This window comes from Podarcis melisellensis (assembly GCF_964234715.1).
Source record: "Podarcis melisellensis genome assembly, chromosome: 3".
Lineage (NCBI taxonomy): Eukaryota > Metazoa > Chordata > Lepidosauria > Squamata > Lacertidae > Podarcis > Podarcis melisellensis.
This window is the reverse complement of record NC_138530.1, coordinates 1,393,283-1,407,064: the sequence shown is the minus strand read 5'-3', so window position 1 is coordinate 1,407,064 and position 13,782 is coordinate 1,393,283. Positions and strand designations below refer to the sequence as shown.

Sequence of the window (13,782 nt, the reverse complement as noted above, 5' to 3'; positions counted from 1 at the left end):
TCCTGCTGCAGCGGTTGGACCACAATCTAACTAGAATTTCCAACTGAACAGTTCTCTGATTCTGCGTCTGCCTGCTTCAGCCATGTCCTTGTACTCTGCTCTAGTTGATAGTTTCAGAATCCTGGGGCAGGCAAGAAACTAGATCCCATAATCTTGGGAGTAGGCCCACCTCTGCTCTTTTGTGCATCATTCTATTCATACAACTAGTGGCATCTGTTGGGAGACAATGGAGTTACTTGTATTGAAATGACAGAAGGAAAAGATTCACAATGGGCAAACACATCCTATCAAGCCTCTTGAAATGGAATGGGGAGTTGGATCTCACTGAAATGGAGGTAAAGGTAAAGGGACCCCTGACCATTTGGTCCAGTCGTGGCCGACTCTGAGGTTGCAGCGCTCATCTTGCTTTATTGACCGAGGGAGCTGGCGTACAGCTTCCGGATCATGTGGCCAGCAGGACTAAGCCACTTCTGGCGAACCAGAGCAGCACACAGAAACACCGTTTACCTTCCCGCCAGAGCAGTACCTATTTATCTACTTGCACTTTGACGTGCTTTTGAACTGCTAGGTTGGCAGGAGCAGGGACCGAGCAACAGGAGCTCACCCTGTCACGGGGATTCCAACTGCCAACCTGCTGATCGGCAAATCCTAGGCTCTGTGGTTTAACTCACAGTGCCACCTGGAAATGGGGCCTTGCTTTGTTATGTAATTTATATTTTATCACTTAAGAATAAGCTTCCTGGCTATCCCTTTCACTATGGCCTTGAGCTAATTTTCTGCTACACATACAGCCTGTTTGCTGAAAATGGGATTTTTGCCAGAAGGGTTTAAAACTCCTATCAAGCTGGAGTAGCAAGGGATTGCTTTCATTTTCAGGAAGTTGGTGCACCAATGCAACTCTTACTTGTTTTACTCCTTTAAGTGGGGGCCAGAGCAATGCCATTGAGGTTATAGAACACTAACATCACAAATACACCTGTTAGAGTGACTGAACAGCTTATGATGAATTTAAGGAGTTTTTTATGTGGGAACATCATCTCTTGTAGCAGTTTGTGTCAGATTCAAATGAAGGAGGCTGCTTCTGGGTTTATCAGAGTAGAATCTCTGAAACAAAACCCTCCAGTATTGTGGTCCTAATCCCCACATGGAATCCTTTCAGATGTCTTGTGCATGAGGTGGGATTGTCTTCTATAACCTACGCTGCTTTTATATCCACTACAGTGGTACCTTGGGTTACATACGCTTCAGGTTACAGACTCTGCTAATCCAGAAATAGTGCTTCAGGTTAAGAACTTTGCTTCAGGATGAGAACAGAAATTGTGCTCCAGCAGCATGGAAGCAGCAGGAAGCCCCATTAGCTAAAGTGGTGCTTCAGGTTAAGAACAGTTTCAGGTTAGGAACGGACATCCAGAACGAATTAAGTACTTAACCCGAGGTACCACTGTATTCTGTACCAAACACTACGTAGTTTCCCCATCTTGGCTCAGAGCCTTATGGCATCAGCATATAAACAGCTAAATTTTGTGTGCCTGTATGGCTGTCATGCCATTTTGTTTGCCATTGCAGAGTTCTATCCCACCCTACATGAACGATCTGGAATAGGAACACCCCAATATTTGTCCCAGTTTCTCCTCAGTAATTAACAAATCTAAGACTCAACTCCACCATCTCAGCTGTCTTGTCTAGTTTTGACCCCCAAGCGTGTTGTAAGAACTGGGAGTATACTAACAAAGGTACTGGATTTCAACTTCCTACCTAACAAGCTCCTTGGAGGTTTGGACTCATCTGGGAATGAAACCCAGACTGTCTTGATCCTTAGCCCAACAAGTAGTTGAATGCAGAGGGACCTGGCTTTACATCAGACAGGAGAGCCCAGTTTGAAACCAGCGGCCACAAGAATGAGAACGCGGGTGCATGGGTGGTGCAAAGCCGAAAGATAACCAAGGAACATCACCCCCCCAAAAAAAAATTCCTTCCAGTAGCATCTTAGAGACAAACTAAGTTTGTTATTGGTATGAGCTTTCATGTGCATGCACACATCAGATACAAGGAACATCACCTCACTGCCAAACAGCCATTTTCTAAACAAGAAAATAAACCAGTTTTTGTGCCAAACTGACAAGTTTGAAAGGTTTTATTTCAACAGCCACAAATGTTCTGAACACAAGTCAAGATCAAAATGAACAACGTAAACACAACCAGAACAAGAGGAGGAGCAGGGAAGGGAACTGAAAGACCTGACCAAGTTGCTTTATATTTACAATACTGAAAAACTAACTACAAGGCTGCTAAGCATCAGCTAAGGGCGTGTGTGTGTGTGTCTTAAGACACAACTTTGTGGAATACGGAATATTTACAGTCAGCGTCTAAATAGCTTGAAATGAAACCTTGTTAAAAAAACCCAGTTCTAATATAAAACTATGGGAAGCTAAAAGTCCATATCCCCATGTATGAACACTACACAGAAAGCAATAAAAGAAACTTCTAAAAGAAAATGAAGCTGCCACAGTAGTGCAGGGTTGTAGAAGAGCGCACTTATTGTATGGATCCTTCCGCCTCCAAAACATCCACGATATGTGCAGCGGCAGGGCGCTTTTCCGGCTCCTCCATAGTGCAGAGAGAAAACAGCTCAATGACCTTTTGGTAGGAAGGATCCAGCTCTTCCATGTTGAGTGGCGGACGAGTCCCAAGGGCAGCGTAATAAGCATCTTCATCAAAGTCATCTTCATCAAAAGAAGACTCTACGGAGACAAACAGGCCAGAGCAAGCCAGTCAGCAGATGAAATAAAGGCCCTCACGGTTGCTATGCTGGTATCGAACGAGGAGGGAAATGGGATAGAAGGAGCATACTCTAGGAAAGGCACAAAATTAAATCACTTGAGGATCTTTTTAAAATGCAAAACTCAAGCGGACTCAACACACACAAAAGTATTTCTCTTATCCCTTGGAAATGTTAAATAAGTACAACTGAGTAGAAGTTGTCTTACCGTATTTTTCGCTCCATAATACGCACGTTTTTCCTCCTAAAAAGTAAGTCTGTGCGTCTTATGGAGCTAATGTGTGGTCCCTTGAGCCAAATTGCCCAGGGGCAAAAAGCAGGTGGTGCTTAAAAAAAAAAAAGAGGGAAGGGGGTGTTGAAACAAAGCAGCTGATCGGCAAGTGAGCGGGAGGGAGATAAGGGACACTAGCGATAAAGGAGGCTGCCTGGGAGGGGGAAGGTAAAAGCACATGGATCCTCAGGATTTTTACATTGGGTCACCCCAAATTCACCATCAGATTACATAGCATGTCCATGGCTACAGCCTGCATCCAAAAAAATCACACACCCACTGTTTCGTGGGGCCGAAATGACGCAAAAACATGGTTACAAAGCACGGATCCACATGGATTCTCAGGATTTTTTATTTGGGTTACCCCAAACTCACTGTCAAATCACATATCATGTCTGTGGCCACAGCATGAACCACAAAAATCATACATCCACTGTTTCGTTCAGAATATTTTTTCCTTGTTTTCCTCCTCTAAAAACTAGGTGCGTCTTATGGAGCGAAAAATACAGTAAATCTTCAAAGTATTGGGCTGCAAAATAATGCTCAAAAGTCCTTAGCCCAGAGCCTGTTCCCCAAGACCATAGAAAGCTTGGTCCAACAGAAAGCCAGCTTCATGAGTAAGTCTGCACTCGGCTGGACCCAAAGGAAGCACAAACACACCTTCATCTTCTTCCTCCAGGTTAAGATGAGGTATCGAGAGAGTCATCATTTCCCAGAGTGTAAGCCCAAATGCAAAGATGTCAGCCTTGTCGGTGATGGGGCCATCTCCCTCCAGAGTTTCCTTGGGCTTCCAGGGCTCCGTGCCAATATAATGAGCTTCTGGGTCACTCACTGCATGGAAACATAATCCAAATCAAGATATCAACAACCATCCTCATGACCTGGTGCACACCTCCCAGTTGCCAGGAGTAAAGCAGAGCAAAGGCAGACGCAGAGATGCAGGGGCAGAAAGCAGAAGGGAGGATGCAGCAAAGAGGCCTTGGCCATTGGGACAGCAGCCATAGGACATTAAAAGATGCCACACATACCCGTCATATTCTCATCCAGAGGCAGTGAAACGCCCACGTCGCAGATCTTTATTGACTCAAAGTCACCTTTGATGACAACATTGGAAGATTTGATGTCACCGTGAAGCAAGTTCTTGTCGTTGTGTAGATACTGAAAGGCAGAGGTTAGGATGAGTGCCTTGCTACCAAAGGGAATCAGAACCGAAAGATAATTTCAAAGCAGGTGTGGGCATTAATGCAAGTCTCTCTTCAGGAAATGCCTCTCAAGTTTTCACCTCAACAGTGCCAGGCACTGTTAAAGCGAAGAGTAGAGATTCAAGGCCCCTCGCTTTTAGGGATCCTGCCCTAATTCATGCAGGATCCTTGGACCACACATCTTGGAAAGGCCTCATCTTTAAGCAAAGTAGATGCTGGTAGACACCCCAATTTAAAATCCTGCAATGGGGTACCTTCAAAGGAGACGCATAGCGTCAGTAAGTGAGTTAAAGCAGCTTGCGATGGTGCCAGCATTGCCAAGAAACAGAAATGTTAAAAAGGCATGTGACCAACATAAGGTGACAAGCCAGGTAACTCACCTAGCTAACTGTAACCCCCCCCCAATGACTTCCTCAGGACACCTCTGCCAAATTCCTCTCCTTCTGTCAAGTCATCCCTACTCAACTGTCCTCCTGAAATTCCTGCCCTGGTTCCATGCCACTCTTTGTAAATAGGGGCCACATCGCTTCCATGTGCTATACATAAGTTATTACTGCTGAAACTAATTGACTGTGCAACAGACCACCAGCCTTGCAGCAGTGGACATTATATCACCTGTCGGGGGACTGCCGTCAGAACAGGGGAGGGAGGCAGGGATACAGAGAGCCTCCGAAACTCCTGAGGAGCTGTTCCTCTTGAGATTTCACCCCTCCCATACCCAAGAATCTCCTGATGATCTCTGCTGACTCTCCAGAGAGGAGGAGGCGTGTCCTGCTATCTACTTATTCTGCCCAGCACCACATCTGTGTGTGAGTGTGAGAGTCAGTCAGTCAGTGTATTGTAGGGAGAGAGTGTTAGAGATCGTGTCTAGAGATAAGGTTGCTGCTAAGAGCAGCTGCAGACTCTCAGTGTAGCATTGATTTATGCTTAGAATATTCAGCTCTGTATATAGTTTTGTATCATAGTTGTAGTTACAGAATAAAAGGAAGATATTCTACAGAGCTGCTCTCCGAGTGGAGATGTATACTCTGCAAGACTCTGCAAAACTCTGCTGCGCAACGACTGTATTATTGAGACAGTGAATCCGGTGCTCTCAGCTCCAAGCTGTGAGTCCACAGCACTGTGACCTGTTCCTGTGAGAAAGGAGGTCTCTGGCAGTGCTACCCAGCTCGCCTAGCCCAGTCGGGGTTGAGGTGCATGAGTCCAGTTGGTGCACTGGCTCAAGGGCGATGCTGACACCTCTTCCTGCGGTGGGGAAAGCCACACCTCCAGTGGAGAAGAGAGGGAAGGGGCCAGCCAAGCGAGGAAAGGGCTTGAGGATGCTGCTGAGAGCCTCAGCGCCCCACCTCGCCAGGCTGGCCAGGAGGGATGCACGCCACATCCGTTGCCCAGCTTGCGCAGAAGGGTGAAACGCAAAGAGGGGAGGAGGAGGCTTAGGGTGCCGAAGTTCTTATGTTGGGGGAGAAGCCGGAAGGGGCCACTCCCAGATTCTGCAAGAGACTGAGAAAGACATGAACTTGGTAGGATCTGCACTGTAAATACCGTCTTTTTCGCTCTATAGGACGCACCAGACCACAAGACACACCTATTTTTTGGAGGAGGAAAACAAGAAAAAAATATTCTGAATCTCAGAAGCCAGAACAGCAAGAGGGATCGCTATGCAGCAAAAGCAGCAATCCCTCTTGCTGTTCTGGCTTCTGGGATAGCTGCGCAGCCTGCTTTCGCTCCATAAGACGCACACACATTTCCCCTTACTTTTTAGGAGGGAAAAAGTGAGTCTTATAGAGGAAAAAATATGGTAGTTTGCGCAATAAAACCTGTAAAAGACAGGTTGGAGTCCTGCCTGGTTACTCACAAGCAACCACCATCAGCATCTGACATCACCACTCTGCATTCTAAGGGGCTTTCCAACCAGTCTCGCCCAGTCCAATTCCGTTTGCCCCCTTCAGTTTGTTGCTCCCACTGTGAACTGGACCTTCTTATTTGTCTCCCGCGGTCCCTAGGGACCTCTTATCCCTGGCACTCCAACCTCAGACAGTCACTTCCCTCTGAGAGAGACTCTTCCCTTTGCTTCAGAACCAGAGAAGCCTTTTAGCCAAGCTAGTTTTCTCGAGACCAATGACTCTCCCGTCGCTACAGCATCACATGCCAACCTCCAGAGACCTACCTTCAGGCCCCTTGCCATGTGCAAGGCAACTTTCAGGATGGTGGCAGCTGGAAAGGGCCCCAGATGTTTTGTGTTCCTTTCTTCAATTAGGTCATTGAGAGACTTTTCTCCCCCGTATTCCATGGCCAGGCACATGCTCCCATCTTTAGCTTCTGCAAACGCACGGTAGCCTTCAAAGACAAGCGCACAGCCATTTGTTTATGGGCCAGAAAAGCCATCTCCATTTAATACCAGCCCCCATTGCAGTTATTCCCAGGTTTTATCCTTGTTACACAATTTCCCCCATGTTCAAGTATTCCTATTTTATTGATGAAGTTTCTAGCGCTGTTTCAATACAAGATAAAAGATAACACATATTTATAATACAGTCGTACCTTGGTTCTCGAATGTAATCCATTCCGGAAGTCTGTTTGACTTCCAAAAACGTTCGAAAACCAAGGCACAGCTTCCAATTGGCTGCAGGAGCTTCCTGCACTCAATCGGAAGCTGCAGAAGTCGCGTTGGACGTCCACATTCCAAAGACCGCTTCAAAACTGGAATACTTCCAGGTTTTCAGCATTCAGGAGCCAAAACGTACAAGTACCAAGGCATTTGAGAACCTAGGTACAACCGTAATGGTATTAAAAGTACACCTTGGATAAAAATAAGGATAAAATAAAATAATAATGATAAAAATTTTGCAACTACATATGCCTCCCTAGGACGCGGGTGGCGCTAGGATGTGGGTGCCACTGTGGGTTAAACCACAGAGCCTAGGACTTGCCGATCAGGTCGGCAGATCAAATCCTTGCGCCGGGGTGAGCTCCCGTTGCTTGGTCCCTGCTCCTGCCAACCTAGCAGTTCGAAAGCACGTCAGAGTGCAAGTAGATAAATAGGTACCACTCCGACGGGAAGGTAAACAGCATTTCCGTGCGCCAGAAACGGCTTAGTCATGCTGGCCACATGACCCGGAAGCTTACGCTGGCTCCCTTGGCCAGTAAAGCGAGATGAGCACCACAACCCCAGAGTCGGCCACGACTGGACCTCATGGTCAGGGGTCCCTTTACCTTTATGCCTCCCTAGGGAGAAAAACAGGGCACCACCATCAAGAAGGCTCTCAGCTCATCACCCATTTTAACTCCGATGGTGGAGAACGTGGAAGAGCATCCAAAGATCACTTCAATGGACAGGCAAGTTGGTAGGGTGATTTGCAATTCCCAGCCACTAGTTGAGGCAGGTTCCCTATTCACATTTTACAGCTAGGGAACAAAAGCTGCTTGGACACCCCTGAATAATTTAGAAGAGCCACCTCCATCCCGTTGGCACAGAGATCCTCATGGGCTTAAACGCAGGCTTCTTCAACATGCCATAGCCTGGCAGTCCGCAGCTGGTCTACAACCGCCAACCCTTCCCACTGCTACATTCCCATGGGACAGAACAGTGGGCCCTCTCTTTAATGCCAGTTATGTCTGGCCCATATTGAGGCTGCAGGCTCCTGCAATTCTGCACATAGGCAAATATCAACCTGGGAAATATCAGCCTCTGGCTAATAGGTCTGAATGAGGACCCCCCCATTTCCCCCCATTCAAAGCTTACCCACAATGTTTGGGTGCTGAAGGGTTTTTAGAATCTTTGCTTCTTCATTCAGCCTTTGCTGATATGTACTTCTCCGGCTGGCGTCACACTTGAGATTGATTTTCTTCACAGCCCAGGGAGAGCAAGAGATGCCTTTGGGAGACCTGGAAGCAAACTATGGAAATCAGAGAAAGGGATCTGGGCAAACCAGATTTCTTGGACCACAGTAATGTGTTTTCTTCCTACTCTGAGGACGGCCGACGTAGCAGATTGAATCAGTTTTAACCAGAGGCCATATTATTATGACATTTAGGAGGAAACGGTCCAGAACTCCTTTCAGATCCTCAGTCAATCCAGATTGCAGTACATATTAAGAACCACCAGGAGACTCCATATGAATTAGCCTGCACAGCAGTTAAGTGTTTCCAGCATCTGAGCCACAGGGAAAGACAACTCACCCAAATAGGCATATAGACCCAGGGGAGACCGCCTTCTCTACCCCAAATCTGGCAGGTGCTTTACTAAACCAAATATTCCTGGCAGCCTTTAAATTACCGTATTTTTTGCACCATAACACTCACTTTTTTCCTCCTCGAAAGTAAGGGGAAATGTCTGTGCGCGTTATGGAGGGAATTCCTACGGGTGGCAGGAGGGGGGGATCTGCTGCAGTCGTGAGCAGAGGATCCATGGTTCCCCTTCCTTCCCTCCTCCTCCTTTGAAGCAGCAAAGCGGGAGAAGAGACGCTGAGTGGGGAGGAGATAGGGACAGAGAGGAGACGAGCCGCGAGTGTAAGCGGCTCCTGTCCGGTTGGTTCCTTTAAAGCAAGCAGGCTCTCTGTCCCTCTCTCCTCCCCACTCAGCTCGCTACATAGCAGCAAAGTTTTTCAGCTCGCTAAGCCAGGGATGAGCAGGGAGGAGGGAGAAAAGCAGAGCCTGCTTGCTTTAAAGGCTTTAAAGTGGGAAAGGAGAGGAGCCTTCCCCCCTTATACCCCTCTTCTGCATTATTAACAGCATCCTTCTCCACCCACCCCAGGCGTGTTCCTTGTCCCTTGAGTGCTTTTCCTTCCCTCCCCACTTAAAACGTGGTTACAAAGCACAGATCCACATGGATCCTCAGGATTTTTGCACTGGGTCACCCCAAATTCACCATCAGATCACATAGCATGTTCATGGCTACATCTTGCACCAAAAAAATCACGCACCCACTGTTGCCTGGGGCCGCAGTGGTGCAAAAACGTGGTTACAAAGCATGGATCCACATGGATCCTCAGGATTTTTGCATTGGGCTACTCCAAACTCACTGTCAGATCACATGTCTGTGGCCACAGCATGAACCACAAAAATCATACATCCACTGTTTCGTTTAGAATATTTTTTTCTTGTTTTCCTCCTCTAAAAACTATGTGCATGTTATGGTCGGGTGCGTGTTATAGAGCGAAAAATACGGGTACTACCCTTGAGAGTATCTGTTTCTAGAAGCAATTGTTTTATTTTTTTAATTGCACTTGTTTCATTTTGAGTTTTAACTCCAATGTGCCCTGGGCTCCTTCGGGAGGAAGGGGCAAGATAACACATTTAATAAATACATATTCTTTCCCAGCCCCCAGCAGCATAAATCCACTCCACTTGGCAATATCAATCTTGCTGCTTGAAGTCCCCACCATCCTTTAAGACAACTTACCTTTTCATAAGATAAACATTGACTCCAGTTCCATACCCAAGCTTCTGCATGAAGGGAGAGGCCGGAATAGCTATGGAGGGTGAAGAGCCACTCTGCCCTGTATTTCCAAAAACAGAGATGTTGCTTTTGTTATTAGACATGCAAGAAAGATTGCCACCCCATGTAAAAAGTGGAAAACCCAAGAATTACCAACAATAGAAGAATGGCAGATGAAGATGATGGATTTTTTGGAGCTAGCTGAACTAACCGGAAGAGTCCGCGACCAGAAAGAGGAGGAGTATCAGGAAGAGTGGATTAAATTTAATGATTACTTAGTTAAATATATTAAGTTAAATTAACTGAAAACAGCTTGCAGATACTTAATTGGCTTAGGATTTTATTTATGTTAAGTGATGAATTAATATGCTTAATTTCATAATGTGAAGATTTAAGGGTTTTAATGTTTAAGTTAAATTTTATAAGAACTGTGAATTGGAAAACCGTTAAAAGGATATGCAATGAAATTCAACCAAGGGGATGCGAAGAAGTCACTTAACAATGTTAATAAGTGTAATTTTTAATAAGGCTATGATTTATGATTGTTTGTCTTATGTGTTTGTTTCTTTATAATGTTGTGAAAACCAATAAAAAAAATTTTGAAATAGAAAGATCGCCACCCCATGTGTTTTCCATAGACAACGGAACAGTAAGACACCTGATACTTTCTTCCCCTTCTTAAGGAATGCAAACCCCCCCCTGTTACAAGTTTTTCAAACAGAGTAGGGTATGGCAAGACTCCATTTGAATCCTTCCAACCAGCTTTCCCCAAACTTGTGCCCTCAGACGGTCTCCACTTCAGCCTCCTCCTGCCCCACCCACTATGGCCAATGGTGAAGCATGATGGGACCTGTAGTCCCAATATTTAGAGACCATTCACTCATTGCCCTGGAGAATAGCAGTAGCAGCAAAACAAAAAACCTCTCATCTGCTTCTTCCAGGGAGATTTAGCTACAGCAGGGATGGGGGCTCTGTGGCCCTCAAGATGTGGTTGGATGCCAAATCCCATGAATCCAAGCCAACAGCCTCGGTCCTGTATACCTGAAGGAGCCTCTCCACCCCCATCGTTCTACCCAGACACTGAGGTCCAGCACTGAGGGCCTTCTGGCAGTTCCCTCACTGCAAGAAGCAAAGCTACAGGGAACCAGGCAGAGGGCCTTCTTGGTGGTGGCACCTGCCCTGTGGAACACCCTCCCAGCAGATGTAAAGGCAATAAACAAGTATTTTACTTTTAAAAAACAACTGAAGGCGGCCCTGTTTAGAGAGGTTTTAAATGTCTGGTGCTGTATTGTTTTTAATATTCAGTTGGAAGCTGCCCAGAGTGGCTGGGGAAACCCAGCCAGATGGGAGGAGTATAAATAATAAATTATTATTATTATTATTATTATTATTATTATTATTAGGTGGCCAGTGCTCAGAGATTCTGGGCACAGATTCCCCATCTCTAACACAGAGGAAAACATCTATAAAGATGTTTAAAGATTCTTTTAAAGACTGTCTTCAGACAAAAAGACTTGATTCTCTTAAGGGAGTTCTTTTTGGATCATCTTTTAATAAAAAAGTTTTTTTAATCTTTCCTCTTGTTATTTATTATAGAGGGAAGCATTTATAGTTCAAATGAGCACCCAATTTTGCCTGTGTGTTAGGGACAATGTGTGTCCCTAACACACATCGACAAAGCATCGCCTCACCTGATCTCTTCCCCCCAGGTGGCTTGCTAGGGGTCTTGAAAGCAGTTTCCACATCCATGGCTGAGAATTATTCTGTGGGGAGAGAGAGAAGAGTTATTACAGTCCCAATTGCTTTCCCCCCCAGTTATCATCGCCATTATCTACCCACCATTCAACCCTAAGTTCCCAAGATGGGTTAGGGCACTTAAAACCCCACGTTAAAAGCAGTTTTAAACAACTTTCAATCATAAAAATTAAAGGTGTTGGTGGTGAGGAGTTTTGGCAGCATTCGGGATGTGGGTGTGTAGGGACCATAGCTGTCAATGTTCCCCTTTTTTAAAGGGAAGTTCCCTTATACCGAATAGGATTCCTCGCAAGAAAAGGGATAAGTTGACAGCTATGGGACGCGGGTGGCACTGTGGGTTAAACCACAGAGCCTAGGACTTGCCGATCAGAAGGTTGGCGGTTCGAATCCCCGCAACGGGGTGAGCTCCCGTTGCTCGGTTCCTGCTCCTGCCAACCTAGCAGTTCCAAAGCACGTCAAAGTGCAAGTAGATAAATAGGTACTGCTGCGGCGGGAAGGCAAACGGCGTTTCCATGTGCTGCTCTGGTTCGCCAGAAGCGGCTTAGTCCTGCTGGCCACCTGACCCGGAAGCTGTTTGCTGGCTCCCTCGGCCAATAAAGTGAGATGAGCGCCGCAACCCCAGAGTCGGCCACGACTGGACCTAATGGTCAGGGGTCCCTTTACCTTTATGTGGGGTTAGCACAGCTATTTTCCCACAAGTCAGCTTGTGATTGTAGCGTTAGAAGGGACCCCTAAGGGGCATCTAGTCCAACCCTCTGCAATGCAGGAATCTCAGCTGAAGCATCCATGACAGATGGCCATCCAATCTCTGATTAAAAACCTAATGGTCAGGGGTCCCTTTATATGGTAGGGACTGGGGCTCGTGCAAACCCACTGCATCCCACTTTCCCATACATGACCACCACGACCCCCCAATCCTACGAACCGCCCCCTGAAGTCCCATGTCCCGGGGAGGGAACCTCTTCTAGGTTTCTAATTTCCACAGGGGCTGGGAGGAAATCCCTAAATGAACTGCCCCCCCCCCAGCCAGGGTCCTTTGCAACCCCCAAAATAAAAAGCTGTGGGGGAGGTTTGGGAGGATGGGGGGGGACAGTTAGGGGAGGATGGAGGGACAGTTAGGGGCGGATGGGGGGACAGGGGAGGATCTGGGGGGGCAATTAGGGGAGGATGGGGGACAGTTAGGGGAGGAGCTGGGGGAGGAGCTGGGGGGACAGGGCTTGCGAGCCCCCCAAGGCCCTGCGCAATCCAAAGACCCCCCCATCATCACACCCCCTTCCTTGGGAACTTGGGGGGGCGACCTCCTGGGGTCGCTTTTCCTCCCTTTCCTTGTTCGTGCGTTTTGAAGGGGGGTGTCGCCCGACGCCCCCTCCCTCTGCGACCCCCGCGCCTCCTTGGATCTTCCCCCCACCTGGGAGAGCCGGACGCCGCCCGCTCCCTGCGCAGCTGCCTCCGTTTGAATCTTGGCGGGAGCGGGAGGCGCCGACGGTGGCCGGCGAGGCTCAGGAAGGGGGCGGGGCAGGGGCGGGGCCAGGGAGGAGCTAGAGATAGGAAGGAATGGGGGGGGGCAAAGTGTTTAGTGGGGGCATTTGCAAGGGGGGGAGTAAGAGATGCTTTATCTTTCGGTGTCAGCGTTGCTTGTGCAGGTTCTTTGCTGTTCACTTGTGTTCCTACTGTTACAGGAAAAATCCGAGGGCTCCCTTGGACAAAACAAAGACACCAACCAGGATAACTTGGAGCAAAACAGCAGCCTGTAGGCTTGGCCTTTATTGAACTGTTGCAACAGGGTGTTCCCCTCACTTGCAGGAGAGAGGAAAGACCCAGAAGAATAGTGTGCCAGGTCTTATAAAAACTTTTGAATTTCCCCCCCTCTAGGTCTAGCCCACCCCCAGAAACATCATGCATATATTACAGAAAGGAGGGGTTGTGGGAGGAGTTGGTGGTAACTTGAGTGTCTTGTCACCTGGCTGGTTCCCCCTTTCCCCCTCCCCATGAGTACTTTCCAGGTGACAGAGGGGAGTTTGCAGTTTCCTGCCCCCAGAGGGAAGATCTGATCATTGTCCTTTGTTCCAGTCCATGCTGAATCCACTCCCATATGCAAGTTCTTTGTGATCTTGATTGTCTTCTGTCTGGGATCATCAGGGTTGGCATGGGCAGGGCTCCTGTGTATGAGCTGAGAGGTGAAGGGATTATGGCTGACCAGGACTAAGCCACCCCCCTTTGTTAGTTCTTGTCATATGGAGTAAAATAAAAATGGAACAGTGCAAATCCGATGTATGGTTGATTTTCTATGAATTTATAACAGAAATGTGGCGTATGTAGTGTGTGAGTGTGTGAAGTT

The 13,782-nt window shown here is 47.3% G+C and overlaps 1 protein-coding gene across 1 annotated transcript; it reads right to left on the bottom strand.

The window, feature by feature from the left end:
- Nucleotides 1–2,169: 2,169 nt before the first annotated feature.
- On the bottom strand, nucleotides 2,170–12,956 carry PBK (PDZ binding kinase). Its single transcript, XM_081904331.1, has 8 exons — nucleotides 12,853–12,956; nucleotides 11,381–11,452; nucleotides 9,654–9,750; nucleotides 7,995–8,137; nucleotides 6,420–6,589; nucleotides 4,079–4,208; nucleotides 3,711–3,881; nucleotides 2,170–2,741 (listed from the first exon to the last, which is right to left on the bottom strand). Exons 2-8 carry the CDS (start codon nucleotides 11,436–11,438, stop codon nucleotides 2,536–2,538), a joined length of 975 nt encoding a protein of 324 aa, XP_081760457.1. The 5' UTR covers nucleotides 11,439–11,452; nucleotides 12,853–12,956; the 3' UTR covers nucleotides 2,170–2,535.
- Between the last annotated feature and the right edge of the window lie 826 nt (nucleotides 12,957–13,782).